Source organism: Dicentrarchus labrax, unplaced genomic scaffold, assembly GCF_905237075.1.
Source record: "Dicentrarchus labrax unplaced genomic scaffold, dlabrax2021, whole genome shotgun sequence".
NCBI classification, from domain to species: domain Eukaryota; kingdom Metazoa; phylum Chordata; class Actinopteri; family Moronidae; genus Dicentrarchus; species Dicentrarchus labrax.
In genome coordinates this window covers 2789655-2807633 of record NW_026136703.1, presented here as the reverse complement: position 1 = coordinate 2807633, position 17979 = coordinate 2789655, and the positions used below count along the sequence as shown (strand labels likewise).

The window sequence follows — 17979 nt, the reverse complement described above, 5'->3', positions numbered from 1 at the left end:
ACTGATTACTGAAAAGTAACATGTGGATATTTATGTTTTTACAAATACAATTCTGGATTTTACATAGCTAAAAAATGTCTTTGCAATTATTTTATGATAAAGCAAATGCACTAGGCATTTAATATAATATTCATAGGTATGTTTTCATTTGTGTATAATCACTTGAAAATAAGAATTGTTTTTTGTTACCTTAGAATGAGCTGTTTTCTACAGAGGGAATGGGTCCTCTTCAGCAGAGGCCACCATGTCGAACTGCCATGTTTCTACAGTAGCCGAGAACAGACAAACCAAACACTGGCACTAGATAGCACCTTTTTTCCCCGCTATGTGCCATTAAATTGTACACACAGGTACTTTAAAGCAACATTTTTGAAGTTCTCTTTACACACCAACAGACATCAATAAATCAAAACCTCAGGAGAAAGTTATCTTGTTCTAGTTACCTACTGACTGCCCAGACTTACCTTTTGTTCTTCAACAGCTTTTAGAAGATGATTATAGTTTATTTTAACTATATGTAATGGTAATTACTAATTGATATTACACTAAAGTATTTCCCTTTTTCCCTCTTAAGTTTAAACATTGTTGCTTGGAACATAAAAGTTAAAGATACTGACAGTAGCGGGGGTGGCTAACTCATATGGGTTTGTTCCCATATGGAAATGTGGTTTCTACGTATACTGCGGAGTAATGAGAGAGACAGGACGAGAGAGGGAGATAAGCTTTCCACTCGGCTGGAGGGACTAAAGGCCTCAGCGATGTTGATGTAAACTGTGGCTGACACTTTGCCTCAGGGAACAGCTGGATCTGAGACTGACAGACAGGTCTGAACCCGGCCAGGTGCCGCTTGGCCGAGCCACGATCAAGTGACAAACCTTCATCTGAGGCTGAGGACAAAACAGGACTACAGGACATGCCTGGTTAGAAAGTACAATGTACCAGACACACGTATAATTTCACAGATCTTAGTCTCTCAACAGCACTAATAAACAAGGTATTGCTTAGTATAAATGAGAACACTTCAATCAACAGTAGGAAAATAATAATAAAAATCACCACCACTTGTATCTATCCATGTGGATAGATTTGAGTAGTATTTTTTCAGTAGAAAATAAACTGCATACAGCAATCTTCATTGTGGGATTTTTAATTGTCATTTTTCAATGCCTCCATTAAATTGGGAAAGATGTATAAATGACATGTATTAAAAAACCTGGGAAACTAAAGCCTAAAGTATTTGTAGAACTAGACACAAATTAGGGGGATTTAGGATGGACTTTGTGCGATTCAGCCCTTTAACATCTCCTGACTCAACAAGTCTAATTCCCTGCAAGAAGCCCCCAGAGGCTGCAGTGTTCATTACACCCAATTAAAGACTGATGGATGGTACAAACGGCATTCACAGACATCTTGCTCTTAATCAAAATATTGGACAGTAAGATGGGCAGACTAATGGGCCAACAACATCACCATCCATAAAGCTGCAGAGACAACACATGCTGAAATTAGCCAGAAGATAACGAATCATTTCATTCCTAATTATGTTCTCATTATGATCATTAAGGTTTACATTATGATTTATAATATGTACCCTAATCAGGTTCTCATTATGATGGGGGTATTTTGTTAGTTATATGCACCCGAAATGATGTTAACTGATATAGAACTTGCTGTGGTCAACACACAGAAGGCAAATAAGAGGATTATGGATAAGTGAACCTTAGATCAGCCCATCTGATCTAACACCAAATCCACAAGCCATAATTATGCATACGCATGCAGGATACAATACAAAGCATTCCACAACAATGACACATAAAAAGGGAACATCCTTATCAGCTATATGCTTTATGCATAATTGCCAGGAAATAGAAAACTTCAGGGTGCCGTCACACCTAATCCATTTGTTCGGTTCGTTTAGACGAACTAAACAACCAGAACAAGATCACCTGAAAAGTTGGGTTTCCAAGCATACTCTGGTGCCATTCATTTATATCATGTGAAAGCAAAGCAGACCATGTGTGGTAGTAGATATGTGTTTTTGGCATGAAATTAAAAGGATAAACTAATATCCATGTGCTGATTGTGAACTGTTTAGAAGGCAATCTCTCGATCTGTATTGCAATATAAAGGCTACATTTATACCACATAATTTTGTACCATTGTAACAATTCTGCACATCACCATGTGAACCAGTGGATTTCCCAGATATATCATCAAGTGAAAAGAAGTTAAACAGACCTATGTTGAGCTTCTGTCTTACTCCATGTATTTAAGCATACCATAATAGGGACAATGATAATAATCCTCCTGTAATATTAGAATCTAAATGGCCCATTTCTGTCTGTTTGTCCCTATTACTGAATGTAAGATCCAGTTCTAGTCTGGACTAATACTCATAATCACTTATCTCTTATCAGGTTTAGTGAAGTGTTGCTAAACCTGGTCAGTGACCAGAATTTGATTCTCTCTCTCCCTCCCTCTGTGGGTACATCATTGGTAAATGGTAAATGGATCTGTACTTGTATAGCACCTTTCTAATCTTCCAACCACTCAAAGCGCTTTTACACTGCGTGCCACATTCACCCTTTCACACACATTCACTCAGTGACGGCAAAGTCCATCGAACAGAAACACACATTCACACACCGATGCATCGGGAGCAATTTGGGGTTCAGTATCTTGCTCAAGGATACTTTGACATGTGGCACCAGGAGCCGGGGATCGAACCCACAACCTTCTGATTAAGGAACGACCCGCTCTGCCTCTGAGCCACAGCCGCCATTGATAGTAGGACAGAGCTTCCGGGTCTGTAAAGTGAAGCTGACGCCAAAGTGTCTTAAACATGCATTCTAAGTAATGGCCAGCAGGGGACAGCTCAGTTGGCTGCAATAAAAAACACCTTTAGAGTTTAAAGTCCGTCCAGTGCAATGCACGAAACACAGAACCGTCAAACTAGGCAGTGCTGATCAAATATGAATCAAGATTGTGTTATTGCGTTGACTATTTCTCACCTAAAATCATTTCACAAACATATTTATACTGTTTATCTGGAATATGAGAATGTGTGTGACTAGTCAAAACCTATGGACGAGTCAAAACTGCACAGCCAATGAGCGCAGATCAACTCGCAGTCGCAACGACCATAATGCCAAACTCAACGCATCCAAATGGTACTTCACAAACCAATAGGTGATGATAGGTTTACACTTGAGGTACATATAGCACTGATGATGCAGGATGACATGCCCAATCAATGAGTTGCCTTCAGTCCATATGACTTTATGTTTACCCATCCTGGTTAATTTGTAAAAAAGACAGCATAAACACTGATCAGAACTGAATGCACATTTCCAAGTATGGTGCTGAAATGTTAAGAAAACTAAACAAAAGGCCACAGAGCAAGAGCAAAGCCACTGATTTTCCACAAGCCACATACATAGGAACACTGACAGAAATACGTTCTTCTCACCTTGATGCAGATATCGACCTCATTGCTCAGCTATGTGTGCAGGTGTCATTTTAAGTACTTGTGTCTAGGTCAGAAAGATGTGGAAGAAGAAGACAAGCACTTTATTTGAAGTATAACAACGCCTTTAGGATTAGGGGTTAGTGTCCGATTAGGTGTACTGGTGCAGAAGTCATGGCATCGACAGGGCTTACCCTGACAACAAAACAAAACATCATTGATCATGAACATAAACTGATCAGTTACACCTTCTCTTCTTCTCCTGCTGGCAAGTCAGCATACCCACACATGGGTCTTAAGGGGACACAGCTCTTTTAACACTGCATATACCTGCTCTGTCTCTCTCAGGAGTACACCGTAGATGTTTTCTTCCGTCAGAGTTGGAAGGATGAGCGATTGAAGTTCCATGGACCAATGAACATTTTGCCTCTTAACAACCTGATGGCCAGTAAGATCTGGACCCCTGACACCTTCTTCCATAATGGCAAGAAATCTGTGGCCCACAACATGACCATGCCCAACAAGCTGCTGAGGATCATGGAGGATGGAACCTTGCTCTACACTATGAGGTAGCTGGTTTTATCATTTTTCCAAGTGATAATATAATATGTTTAATCATCCAGTTTTTACAGCTGCATATTCATATTCTGTGTCACCTGTATAGTGGGATAATCATTGGATAGGAAACCCTGGTTTTGTTTTAACTGGTTTTAATCACATCTGCAAAATATGTCCCTCCATGCTTTTTGAACTGCTCCAGCATGGACCAGGGTGTGGAATGTCGGCTGGTAGCTGGAGAGGTGCTAGTTCATCTCCTGGTCACTGCTGTATCCTTGAGCAAGGCACAGAACCCCTAATGCTTGGACTATATGATGGCCCCATTACTCTGGCATCTCACCATAAAGTAATGCATGTCTATACAGTAGGTCCTGTGTGTGCATAAATCCGTATTTCGGGCCTGTGTGTGTGTACTGAAAAATAACAACAAAGTGTAAAAATGTAATTTTTCTATTCACTAAATAGATATTGACTAAATAGATCTGTACCAACACAGCAACAACTTATTTTTACTACAAGTTTTTGTTTTAGCTAGATTGACATTTTTGACACTACTTACATTTATCCTCTAAGACAGATGACACGATCAGAACTCTTCACAAACTATTTTCACCCATTGAAAAAAGACAAACAGCAGTTTATGTGACTTGGCAGCCATCACTTCAGGAACCTCACCATAGAGTCGGTCAACTTGTTTGTGATATGAAGGTGACAGTGAGTGTTTCTTTAGTGTACTTTGATATGTGCATGGTTTTAAACCATGCAATAACTATTATTTTGGCAGTGGAATCAATTTGTGACCACAACATTGATATATCATTACCTTTTTCATTTGATATGGCCAACTTTTTATCAGTGTCTTATTTGCACATCTAGCAGTTAGGGATGTCCCAAGAACCGACACTTTCGGTACCAATTGTAAGTAAAATTTGGAAAACTTTGAGTACTCATTTTTCTACAGTACTGTAGGTACTGAGGATGCAATTCTTCCGAACCTGACGGCGCATTATATAGGCTACAAATACTCTAGTCGCCCATTAAATGTCAGGACAGGAACACATCAAAGACAATGACAAGTGCAACTGTACAGGTGATTTACTCGCAAAAAACTTTAGTGCACAATGCTCCGTCCTCAACTCCGTTAGTGTCTCTGTACTAAGTGTGTGTACAGGAGCTCAGTCCCGGCCGCACTGAAACACCGCTGCAGGCGGGGCTGAACTGCTGGTTAGAGGCAAGACAGACAGCGTTGAGCGTCGCCACACACTCTCCACGTCTCGAACAAAAAGCAAATAAGAGTATATATACATTAGTTATTAATGTAATCCAGGCATGTACAGACGAGGACAATAAACAGTAGAATCCAGTTCATTCAGGTCACTCAGGTAAAGGCTGCACTGAAGCAACAACACATTAAAGAGAGAGAAAAAGTGACAAGGCAAGTGACTATTGTATAGCCTGCTTTGATTATTAGTTATTTAGTATTATATAAATATATGCATATATACAGTATACATATATAATAGGCTATATTAATATTAATAGTATAAAAAGATTAAGGAACAGCTTGGTTGCAGGGATTTTTTTTTTCTTAATGCAACGCAGAGCTATTTACCTGTTTTATTGAGGAAAATACAAGTATTGGACTCAGATATTAAATAAGGATCAGGGGCAAAAAAAACTTGATTGGGACATTTTTACCGTGGTATCGAACTGGTATTGTGAAAAGTGGAATTTCACTGGTATTGGTATGGACTACTAATATTCTAGTATTGTGACTATCTAACATTCACTCTTAGCTCTGTCTCTGTGGAACATTTGGCAGTTAGAGAGACATATTTTTCTCAGGAGTTGGTAGAAACAATGTTCACCAGCTAGTTGCTAACTTTGTCTTTCTGCTGTATGAGTTCCACAAAGCTTCAAGTTTCAGGTCAGATTGGGGCCTACTGTATTTGTTGCATATAGTACTTTGGACTTGGTTTGGGATCTGTCACTGTGCCAATCTTCTGCATCCAAGTAGATGTTACAAGAAGGTACACAGTGTCCAGTGGAAATAGAGTGTCCACAATGTGTACATTACTCTAGCATGGTGAGCTATTGGTTGTTAATGGATGAAATAAAGAAACAGGTCTAAAAGTCTACAGCTACGTACCTCTGCCCAGGGATGTCACCATGCTATCAAGTTAACAATGACAATGCTAAGATGCTGATGTTCTGGTGATAATATCATTAGTTTTGCAGGTATTTGGTGATAAACAAAAGTACAAATTAATGTTTGGAGCAACCTAGTCCCTCTCCAAAGTCAGAGAAGTCAGTCAACTACTGCAGCTCGGTCAGTGGCCCTCCGCTTTAAAATATGACGCTGTAGGAATCCCTCTTGCATCATTTCTGAACATGCCCTCCGTCAAAGTCAGGTGACATAGTATAAAGAGCAAAAAAGTCTGCACATGGAGGAGGTGGGGGTGGATGGATGGCTCAAACAAACTCAGGAGACTGCTTAAGTTACGTACTTAAGTTACATCAGCTGTGTTACGTAATCTTTTCTTAAACCATCCAAGTTGTTTTTGGGCCTGAACCTAATCAAACTTTAACTGTTGCATTTTTATTGCTAACTTGCCCTGTGCATGCAGAAATTATGCACCTACAGCATCATGCCTGGAAGCCACTAATCAATTGGCATATTTTAAGTTGGGACTGAAAATGTGTTCTTTTGACATTTTGTTTTGAAATCAGAGGATCACAAGTTTCATAAAGGTTCATCTTAAAATAAGATTAAGTTGAGATATTCCCATCAGGACCAGAGTGGTGTAGCGACTGACATTGCCAGTGTGCAGTTTCAGCAAGGTCAGGTCAGGTCAAAGACACTTGATTCACAAAACAAAGCCCATAATCTTAAATAATATTTATATAGCCAATAAAACTGTTGAGTTGCTAGTTCTATTCTGCCTTATAAATTACATTTACTCCCTTATGTGGACAGTCACTTCCGTAAAAGCTGGGTGGCCACAATAACAACACAATGACTAAGATTTACAGTCAGCGAAGTGGCTTGGATAATAAAGGGCATTTAAAAACAAAGCAGAGGTGCCCTTTCCAGGGTCTTCAAATAGAACATACCCAAAATCAATAGTGCACAGCAAGCATCTTACCTCACATTTAATGACAACAATATCAGTAGACCTCGCAGCTGTATCAAACTCTCAGTTTGTGATTAATAATCTCATTATCTACAGATAACAACTGGTGGTCATAACGGTAACATTATATATAGGTTCTGTCATTCTTGCTCTGTACCCTGTTGGAAAACCTTGAGCTCTCAAGAAACATAATGACACATTTTATTCATAAAACCAAGATTTCATTTGAAAATGCAATCATTATCTTGGAATCATTATGTGTTTAAAAATGAAAGATGAACACCATCCATTATGTTTGTAAGATAATTAGGTTGTGATGTAGAGAAAATAAGAGCTTCCACGCAACACCAAACAGAAAAGAAAATGTGTTTTGTTCTCTATAAGGATTTAATTCAACAAATGTATAATGTGTGTGTTTATTGCCAGGCTAACGGTTCAAGCTGAGTGCCCAATGCACCTGGAAGACTTCCCCATGGACTCGCACTCATGTCCTCTCAAGTTTGGCAGCTGTAAGTGTGAACATATTCACATCATCATCAATACTACACATTCTCTTTCAACAACCCAACCTTGGCATAATTTTAAGCATGAAGGATATGTTCACTATTTAAAAGACTGCAGTAAAATGTTGCTTATAGCTTTTTTCAAAATGTACAACATTTATTTTGCCTCCCAAATGCTCAAAGGTAATTAAAAAATAAATAAATAAATAAAAATAAATAAAAAAATAAAATAAAATATATATATATATACAAAGTAGGCATTAGAGCGGGAAATAATAAAATATAGAAATGTCCCATGTCACCTGCCTGGAAAATTGAGTTTTGTAAAATATAGTAAAGCCTCTTTTGCATACTAGCATCTGGTTTTTCTGCCCAGAATGACAGATCATTCTTTTTAAACTGATTGTCAATAATGAGTTACATATCATCAATATTCTACTGTGTAAAGAAACACCAATAGAGTCACAGTTGGTGGCACTGTAACATGTTTGTTACATAATATAATCAAGTTTTAAGTTTCTTTATGTAATGTCCACAACAATCACACTGAAGCAGTCACTGACAGTGAAATTCTTGTTCTCAGGCTCCTCAAACAGTGCATGTATAAAAGAAAATGAAGCAAGTAAATGAAAAATGAGAAAAAGAGAAATCTAAGACCTAAATAGTGCAGTAGTTAAAATATAGAAATACATTTATAAAACAGAATAAGATGAAATAAAATAGTGCTGGGTGAGATACTGGATGAACTGGTATAATAGTATTGAATACCCCTATGATGTTAATTTTTCATATACCACCATACTCGTTCACAGCTGAAACAGCTGTTGTAACTCATGTGTTTCTTCCTTGTGCAATAAACCATTTGAGAGATATCTATTTAGTATTTTAAAAAAGTTTGTTTTGAAAAGGAAGCAATGTTAAAGTTGTCGTTGCAAATTGCATACCTTTCTTACTAAAGGTTAGAACTTGGAAACCCTGTAGTAATCCAAGCCTTTAGTATATACATGGTGACAGTAAAGGTTTTTATATTCAATATATACTTGACAGTAGAATATATTTAAGTAGAAGATCTTACCACCAAGCACTAATATAAAATATGATACTTTGGTAGCCTGGTGTACAGTATAAAAGGAATAAACTGTAATGTAGACAAGTTGTGTAGTAATGTAGCAGATTTATACCAACCAGTAATCAACAGGTAGAACATACATTTCTTTAATCTTAAGTGTAAGTAAGATTAAAGCTGCAGTAGGTAACTTTTATGAAAATAACTTTTTGTCATATTTGCTGAAACTTTCACTATATCAGACAATAGTCTATATCCTGACAGTAGAACATGAGACAGAATATCAGGTTCCTCTGGCTCCTCCTAGTGCTCCTAATGGCATTTGCAAGAATCCACCTGAATGAAAACAACCAATCAGAGCCAAGAAAGATATAAAGACGCTTTGGGTTAGAAGCCTGAAGATGGTTGATTGTTGATTCTCATTCCCGGCATTGGTATTTGACCTTGGGGATAAGCTCAACAATCAACTATCTTTCTTGGCTCTGATTGGTTGTTTTTGTTCTGGCCCAGTGGATCTTTCCAAATGCCATTAGGAGCACTAGGAGCAGCCAGAGGAACCTGATTTTTTCACAGATTATCTGTCTCATGTACTACTGTCAGGATATAATCAGTCCACCTCTAAAGCATCAGTTCTGACAAACTAATCGCAATAGACAGGCATGTCTTCTATTTTGTGCAACTTCCCCAATGGATGCAGCCTTAAGGAATACAATTTAAAAATGATATTTATAAAACAACAATGAGCAATTACATTTCTCAAAACTGAAGCTCAAGTTGTTTTTTATTCAGGCATAAAACAACTTCACTCACACTCTGACACAACATCTAAATAATAAACGATTAAGGTCTGGGTTGAAAAAGAGTCAACCTATTATTTAACACTAAAAGTTGCTGTCTACACGAACCACACGATAGTCTTCATGAAGTGATAAGATTGATTCTCTGTGTGGGAGTAATTATACCTCTGTTGGTGTCAGGCTATGCAGGGGAGGTGATCTCTGTAATTTGAACCCTAATAAGGAGCTCTGGTGTGTTGGGATTTGCAGGATTGGGTTTGTTGATCAATGTATCCTTGCTCTCTCTGCACCAGATGCCTACACAAAGACAGAGGTTACTTACATCTGGACTCGGAATGCCTCCCAGTCAGTGGATGTGGCAGCTGATGGATCCAGACTCAACCAGTACGACTTGGTGGGCCAGACTGTGGGGAAGGAGACAATTAAATCCAGCACTGGTGAGCATCATACACTCATTTCAAGTCAGACAAGCAGCAGAGACACTAAGAAGAATACCAGTGTCTGGACAAATAAAATGTTTTTTGCACTTTGTACTGGGTTAAAGGCAAAATACACAACAGCCAGACTTCCATGTTCAGGTTTGCTCAACTGCAGTTGCCAGCAATATATAGAGAAATAGTTTACTATACAGCCCAAAATAAGATACAGATATAATACATTCAGGGCCATTTCTGCTACCATTTTGGTAGCTGGACATCCACAGCCCCTTTTTTATCAGTTAATAAATAAATGTATAATATATTTTTTTCAATACTACTGTTAGTCATGGAGTTTCACAAGGTTCTGTACTTGGACCAATACTATTTACTTTATATATGCTCCCTTTAGGCAACATTATTAGGAATCACTACATTAACTTTGACTGTTATGCAGATGATACGCAGTTATATCTATCGATCAAGCCTGATGAAATTAATCAATTATCTAAATTACAAACATGTCTTAAGGACATAAAATCCTGGATGAGCTGCAATTTTCTGATATTAAACTCTAAAAAGTGAAATTATTGTACTTGGCCCCAAAAATCTTAGAGGCTCACTGTCTAAAGATATAGTTACCCTAGATGGTATTACCTTGGCCTCTAGCACCACTGTCAGAAATCTTGGAGTTATCTTTGATCAGGATTTGTCATTTAATTCCCACATAAAGCAGACCTCTAGGACTGCCTTCTTTCATTTACCTAATATTACAAAAATTAGACACATACTATCACAGACAGATGCAGAAAAACTAATCCATGCATTTGTTACTTCTAGGCTGGATTACTGCTGCAATTCTTTATTATCAGGTTGCCCCAATAAGTCCATTAAAAGGCTCCAATTAATTCAAAATGCTGCAGCACGAGTACTGACAGGAACTAGAAAAAGAGATCCCATCTCTCCTGTATTAGCTTCTCTGCACTGGCTCCCTGTAAAATTTATAATAGAATTTAAAACTCTCCTCCTCACCTATAAAGCTCTTCATGGTATGGCCCCTTCATATCTTAAAGAGCTCATAGTACCCTATTACCCCTCTAGAACACTACGTTCTCTGAATGCAGGGCTACTTGTGGTTCCTATAGTCTCTAAAAGTAGAACAGGAGCCAGAGCCTTCAGTTACCAAGCTCCTCTGCTGTGGAACAGGATACTGGTGGAGCCTCCTGCCATGGTCCTGCTTGACTGCCATTGCCAATATCACTGATATTAGTGTTGTTATTATTATAAGTGTTATTATAGCTATGGTTACTGTTGTTGCTGTTGTCACTGCTCATTGTCCCCCATCGTTGCTGTTGTCATGTTCATCATCATCAGTCACTACTATTAGTGTAGTTGTTGCTACTTTTGTTGCTGTGCACCCGTCTGTCTGTCTGTCTGTCTGTCTGTCTCTCTCTCTCTCTCTCTCTCTCACCCCAACTGGTTGAGACAGACGACCACCCACCTACAGCCGAAGGGTCTGTCCTAGGTTTCTGCCTTTTAACAGGCAGTTTTTCCTTGCCTTTGTCGCCAAGGTCTTGCTCATGGTGGTACTGTTGGGTCTCTGTAAATAATGTTATAAAGAGTTCGGTCAGACCTGCTCTATTTTGGAAAGTGTCCTGAGATAACTTCTGTTATGAATTGGCGCTATACAAATAAAATTGAATTGAATTGAATTTTACTATTTTAATTTTGATTTTAATCAACTTCACTTCCACTCTGGTTTGTTATCAACACCATCTGTCAATTACTGCCTTTTAAAAGTCCAGTGTGTAACATTTAGGAGGATATGTTGACAGAAATGGAATATAATATTCATAGGTATGTTTTCATTAGTGTTTAATTGAACTTCTTGTCCTCAGGTGAATACACCGTCATGACGGCTCACTTCCATCTGAAGAGGAAGATCGGCTACTTTGTGATCCAGACGTATCTGCCCTGCATCATGACGGTCATCCTCTCCCAGGTCTCCTTCTGGCTCAATCGAGAGTCTGTGCCCGCCAGGACTGTCTTTGGTGAGTTTCTTTTATGTTTTAAACACTTTCCACACTTCCACAGAGAAAATAGATTCATACACATGCACGATGATGTGGAAAGTTTAAGTTAATTAACATTAATAGCATAACATTACGTAGCTAATTTGCAAGCTAGCTACCTTGTTTACCTGGCATATAAGTTGGCAAAGTATTGTGATATCATTCATTGTCGCTGATTTTTAAATGTGACTTTTTGTGGTGTTCATAATAATAATCATTATGTCAGTCATACTGGAAACTGAAATGAGAGGAGCAGAGTGTGGCAGGATGTAAAAAAAGTGAATGCACATGCACGTTAACTAGAAAGGAGGAAGGTATATTTTACTTAAGTACAACAATGTAAAGATACTCCATTACTCCTGTCTCTGTGCTCTACGACGTAGGGTGTTAGAGTGGTCTAACTGTATTAGTTTAATGGTTTAATGGTTATCAAAAAAAATAATAATAATATTAAAGTTCCTCGGGCACCACCCTTAAATAAGGGAACGATAACCAATAATTGATTGATCAGTCTCATAAAAATTACACTAAACTATTAATTCAGAAGTCAGATTAATAATTAAATTAATAATGACAACCAAAGTCATTAATAATAGCTAGAGTGAGAGCTTTGGAGTTCTACATAGAAGAGGTTGGTATCACTCACTCTTGTACGAAATTAAATAGGCCAGCATATGTAAACACAAACATTTATTAACCAGATATAATAAAAGCAAACAGAGGAAAAATACACAATATACAATCTAACTTAAGAAAAAAAAAGGAGTGTGTGTGTGTGTGTGTGTGTGTGTGTGTGTGTGTGTGTGTGTGCATAGGGGCGTCATAAAAGGTTTATGGCCTCTGACCAGAGGTTCCAGGATGTGGAACACGTGCTGGTGAGAGACAGAGATAGAAGAAGCGGGAGGGTTTGAATCCCTCTCCACATGTAGACCAAATATGTGTGTGTATGATTTTTAGATTCACGGTGCCTTAAGGGAGTTGGTGTATGCAAAGACGATGTCTGTGTGAAGCATTAAACTAAAATCACCTCAGCACTGTCTCAAAGACTACAGTTACTACAGTAACCTCAGTTAATCAAATCAACATCACAATACCACAGTAACCTGAATAAAACACATCAGCAACATTAACAATAATTAGCCGTTAACTCTGTTAAGTTGTCTGTCTATGCCCAGTACGTGGTCCAGCCAGGCTGATCAGAATTGTGGTTCTGAAGTCCAAACAGTCTGCTGTGCGATGTCCGCTGGTGCAAGTATCGCAGGAAAAAGCAGGCCTTTGTGCCGTGCTATAATCCTATTGTCGTGCGTCGTCGGTGGGTCAGGCCGCACCGAGGTCCAGAACTTATCACCCGGGGGGGTGTGAGCGAGTTGAAGGAAGATGAGAAGAGAAGGAGAAGAGATCATCTCTCTGGCTTAAATAGCCGTGATGACAGGTCTGGTGTCCAAAGATCTCTGACCAATGATGGGCCTGTGTTTGGTCGTTTATGACTTATAAAACACACCCTGGCATTCCAGGACCCCCACTTGAGGTCTGTTATCTGGCGGGCGTGTTCCCTTTGTCTAAAAGACTACAACAATCAGGCTTTTACTGGTACATACAGGCCTCAGGAGTTTCTGAGCACATGGTCGGATTCCAACATGTCCCTTTGTGTTTCAGTTGAACACTTCAAATGAACAAGTTCATATTTAGGGGTATCCTTGGATCCCAACACTCCATTAGCTCCCAACACTCCCAGTGAAAGAAAACTGCATTTCAAATCTTATTAAGTAAAAGTACACAAGTAAATGTACTTAAGAGTATCAAAGTAAACATACTTATTATGCAAAATATCCCTGTTTAGAAAGTTATATTTTTCATAAATTCTTAAATACTATTTTATTGATATTTACATGTAAGCATAAGTTTTTAATATGAATATTATTTAATTTAATACTAATATTAACGATGAAGCTCTACTTTTGGTTTTATATTATAGTTTTTTAGTTTTTGAGGGGCTTGGCAGAGTGACACCATGCAGCAGAGAGAGAGGTGGAAGGTTTTGCATGTTTGAACTGCCAACACTGTGAAACAAACTGAATTTTGTAAGGTAAAAAAACATTCTTGATCAAGTAGCTTATTTGCACTGAGAAAATAAAATACCTAGTAAAAAGTACATAATCAGGAATGTTTCTGTAACTTGCAAAACTAAATTAATGTAACTTAAAATTACTAGTGAAAGCTGCTTAATCATTTTATAAAAAAAAAATAATTTTAAGAACTGAATTCAAATGGAATTTTAAATCAACTAAATAAAATCGAATTAAAAAGAAACGCTTTCCAACTGGCATAGCAACTAAATACCATAATGCCATCATATCAAAAATGACATCAACTGTTGTCAAAAAGATGTTATAAAAGAAAAAAGAAAGTAAGTTTGGCATGTTATATTATTCCAAACTCGTTTGGTATACATTAATTTATTGTGTTTTGGGCCTTTAACTTGGAATACCAGCAAAATTGCCACTGTTGAAACAGAAAAGCACAAAGAGCCCAAACGGTAACTCTCACCCGAACCTTCGGGGCTTGTTTGCGGCGCTTGTTTGCGGCGCAGACTGTAAACTGAGTGTTCATGCTGACAGGTGAACATTTTATCAGGCCACTGCAGGCAGGCCACCAGATGGGGGTCATGCCTGCAATGAGGTCTCGCCCTGCTTATCTGCCGGAGGACACAGGACCCACACCCACACTCTGATTTCCCGTTTGGTAAAATGTCAGGGACCTGTCTGGGGCTAATATAATGCTCTCTTTCCATTTATCCACTGAAGTATAATACACATTAATAAACACAGTCATTATCTGTTGTGACAAACAGGGCAAAGAAGAAAGGTTGTCTTGAAAGGCATTTTGTGACCTAGTAAAGGAGTTCTTGGTGACAGAGATATCTGCTTCCTGGTTCATAAATAGCCTACGCAAGATCAGAAAACCACCGTCTGATAACTTAAAGTCCCCTCCAGTCAGAAATCAGTGTTTCTTCTTGTTCCTACAGTGTACTGTTTGAATGCTGTATGTGCAGAGTTTGACACTAGAAGGATGTTTTTACATTCATCTGCTGAAAGTGGAAAAGGAGGGCCCCTAAGAGTGGTCAGAAAATCAACAAGCATTCACATGTTCTTCAGAAAATGATTCTGTCTTTTATTAAGTATACAAGTAACTTAAGCTTACAACAAAGACTTTGTACTCTACATTCTGTCATATTATATAATACATTAGTGCGGTTAAAAATTGTTTGCACACCACGCCTCCCAATCATGTAACATGATCAGACACCAGATCATCATAATTAACATAATTAACAATAGTTAATCTGCAAAATGTCCCCTAAATGACTTTTATGAGGCAATTTATACATTTAAACAAGCATAAGAAGCCATAAACTTTAAAGTTCTTGATAATTGTCAAGTGTCCATTGTTTCCGTTTAAAAAAAAAAGGCCTTCAGAGTTTCCATAGTTTTTTAGAGAGTTTAGAGTTCATAAAATGTTCAAATTTCAGCATTCAAAAGTTCAACAAAGGATTCTTTTTTTTCTCTCAAGAATCAAGAGTATTATTTTTTTATAATATATATATGTGTACAGAAATGTTATTATAATTATAACATTATAATAAGCTGACATACTTTCATCTGTACTGTACGCAAGCTGAGTCATGCCACTTAGGCTGTTTACAGATTCCCTACATTCATTGGTGTTAGAACTGTGTGTGAACCCGCGTCACCCATTGGTTTGTGGTGTACCATTTTGATGCCTTGAGTTTGGCATTATGGCCATGATCATGTTGTGTTTTATGGAGCCAGCAGCGCTGACATACTGTGAGTTGATCTACGCTCAGTGGCTGCTCGTAGTTTCGGTTTGTCCATAGCAGGAAACAATGGCAGCTCACCCTGTTACACACATTCTCATATTCCAGACAAACAGTACAATTTCTGAAAATATTTTAGGTGAAAAATAGGCAACGCACTAACAGAATGTTGATCCATATAGCTGATCAGCACTGCCTGTCTTTGACGGTTTGATCTGAGTTTGGTGCGTTGAGCTGGACGGACTCACTGAGAACGAGCTGTCAATCATAAGATAGCCACGCCCTAAAGCATACCCTGCTTTATCGTCTATTTTACTGTAAATGGGACCAAAGTTTCCTAAGTGAACATGCTGTATTGAAGAAGACTGAAACTAGAGATTGAGAACATAAACTCATTAGGAAAATGTTTACTGAGCGAATGAATCAAGTGAGAACTCGCCTCATTTCTCTATTAGACTCCATACTATCAGACTTCTTGTTTGCAGCCAATGGAGCTCTCCCCTGCTGGCCATTACATAGAGTGCAAGTTTAAGACACTTCCACTTTGAGTTCATTTCACAGACCCGAAAGCTCTGTCCACCATTAATTATATACTGTTTCACTATACACACAAGGGCCCAAGGCAAATGGTAGCTCTCAGGGTTCAAAAAAAGAAATAAAATCCTTCTCAGTGAAACTGTACTCTTTTCATTTTTCAGTCATAACTAGTCCATGAGAAATTTGACGTTGAACAAATTGTAGCCCATTTATAGCACTGGACACTGACTTTCAATCTTTTTTTCAAACTGAACTGTAGTCACATCATGAGCTAACCAGCTAACACCAGCTACAGTTAGGGGCAAGTTAGTGGTTACTTTAATAACAAGTAAGGCTATCTGTTCATCAGGAAAGAGCAGACGGAGGACATCAAAGGGAAGACCAGAGAATATTTAGCTTTCTTTCACAACTGAGAAAACTTTCTGCGACCTCCAGAAACGACATGTTCATATACTGAGCAACACTGTAACATTATGAGAGAAATTAAGGGAAAGCATAATATGTCCCCTTCAAAATAAATCTCATTCTGTTTTTTTGTAGATAGTTCTGTGCTCGCCAAGATAGCTTTAATACGACTCCCCTGGCCCAGTTGGCAGGGGAAGGGAATAAAAAGATGTCTCCACCTCATTCCTGAAGTGCCACTCAGCAAGGAAATTAATCTGCAACTGCTTCTTACAACATCAAAGAAACGCATGGCAGAAGCCATTTTACTGTAGCAAGTTTAAAATTTGTATTGCAGCTAACGGTCAGGGTATGATCCATGGCAGACTGGGATTTTAGTGCTGTTAAGGAGCACAACACCACCATCATAATGGGACATAATTCATTACATCATCCCTGCACTAAATACCGGCTGAAATTAATGAGACTAATGTTTGGTATTTGTTAAGGCTGTTGGGTATGATTTGGATTCAGTTCCTTTCCATTCGTTTGGATGCTTTTGTATATGACTTACATCATGAGGTGTCAATTTTAAAAAGTCGGTTTGTTGTCAGGTGTCTATGTATCTTGACATGGGGACTAAATGACAAAGTGCCCTAGTAGTCTGTTTTAAATATTCCCAGTTTCATAGGAAAAGGGCACCGATAGCAACATCAACCAGCTTCTCCTCCTGATTACCTGCTGCTTTATTACTTTATAGTTTCACAAACCTAGTGCAATCCCAGTGCCTACTCTTGAGAAAGCCCTTACAATGCTGTAAACAAGACAATAACCTTGTTGTTTCTATTCCTCCTACACTCTGCTATTTCAAGAAAATTAGGAAAGGTTTGAGTCAGAGGCGTTTCCAGACTTTTCTGACTGGGCTGGCACAAGAGGGGCACTGATTTATGCAGGGGTTGCATGAAGATGTGTCTAAGCTTTCCAGTCATTCCTAATGTATGCAATTCTAATACTGTTTAGGGACCCCAATATGCTGACATTTTCAAATACATTAGCTGGAAATAACACATTTATACCACAAATAAAAAAACAGCATGGTTTATGCCCCAAAACAGCATGGGATTAGCCTAAAGTGGGCATGTCTGCAAAAGGGAGACCCATGGGTACCCATAGAACCAATTTGTGTTCAGATATCTTGAGGTCAGAGGTCA

The 17979-nt window shown here is 38.3% G+C and overlaps 1 protein-coding gene and 1 long non-coding RNA gene across 2 annotated transcripts in view; both read left to right on the top strand.

The window, feature by feature from the left end:
- LOC127354591 (uncharacterized) overlaps positions 1–17979 on the top strand; it is a 235707-nt gene that overhangs the window by 44842 nt on the left and 172886 nt on the right. The gene's annotated exons all lie outside the window — the stretch shown is intronic.
- The window catches only part of gabra2a (gamma-aminobutyric acid type A receptor subunit alpha2a), a 46190-nt gene that overhangs the window by 21720 nt on the left and 6491 nt on the right, over positions 1–17979 (top strand). Inside the window, exons 5-8 of the mRNA XM_051384039.1 lie at positions 3818–4038; positions 7588–7670; positions 9821–9964; positions 11842–11994. Of these exons, the coding sequence (XP_051239999.1) occupies positions 3818–4038; positions 7588–7670; positions 9821–9964; positions 11842–11994 (601 nt within the window). The remainder of the gene's footprint in view (positions 1–3817; positions 4039–7587; positions 7671–9820; positions 9965–11841; positions 11995–17979) is intronic.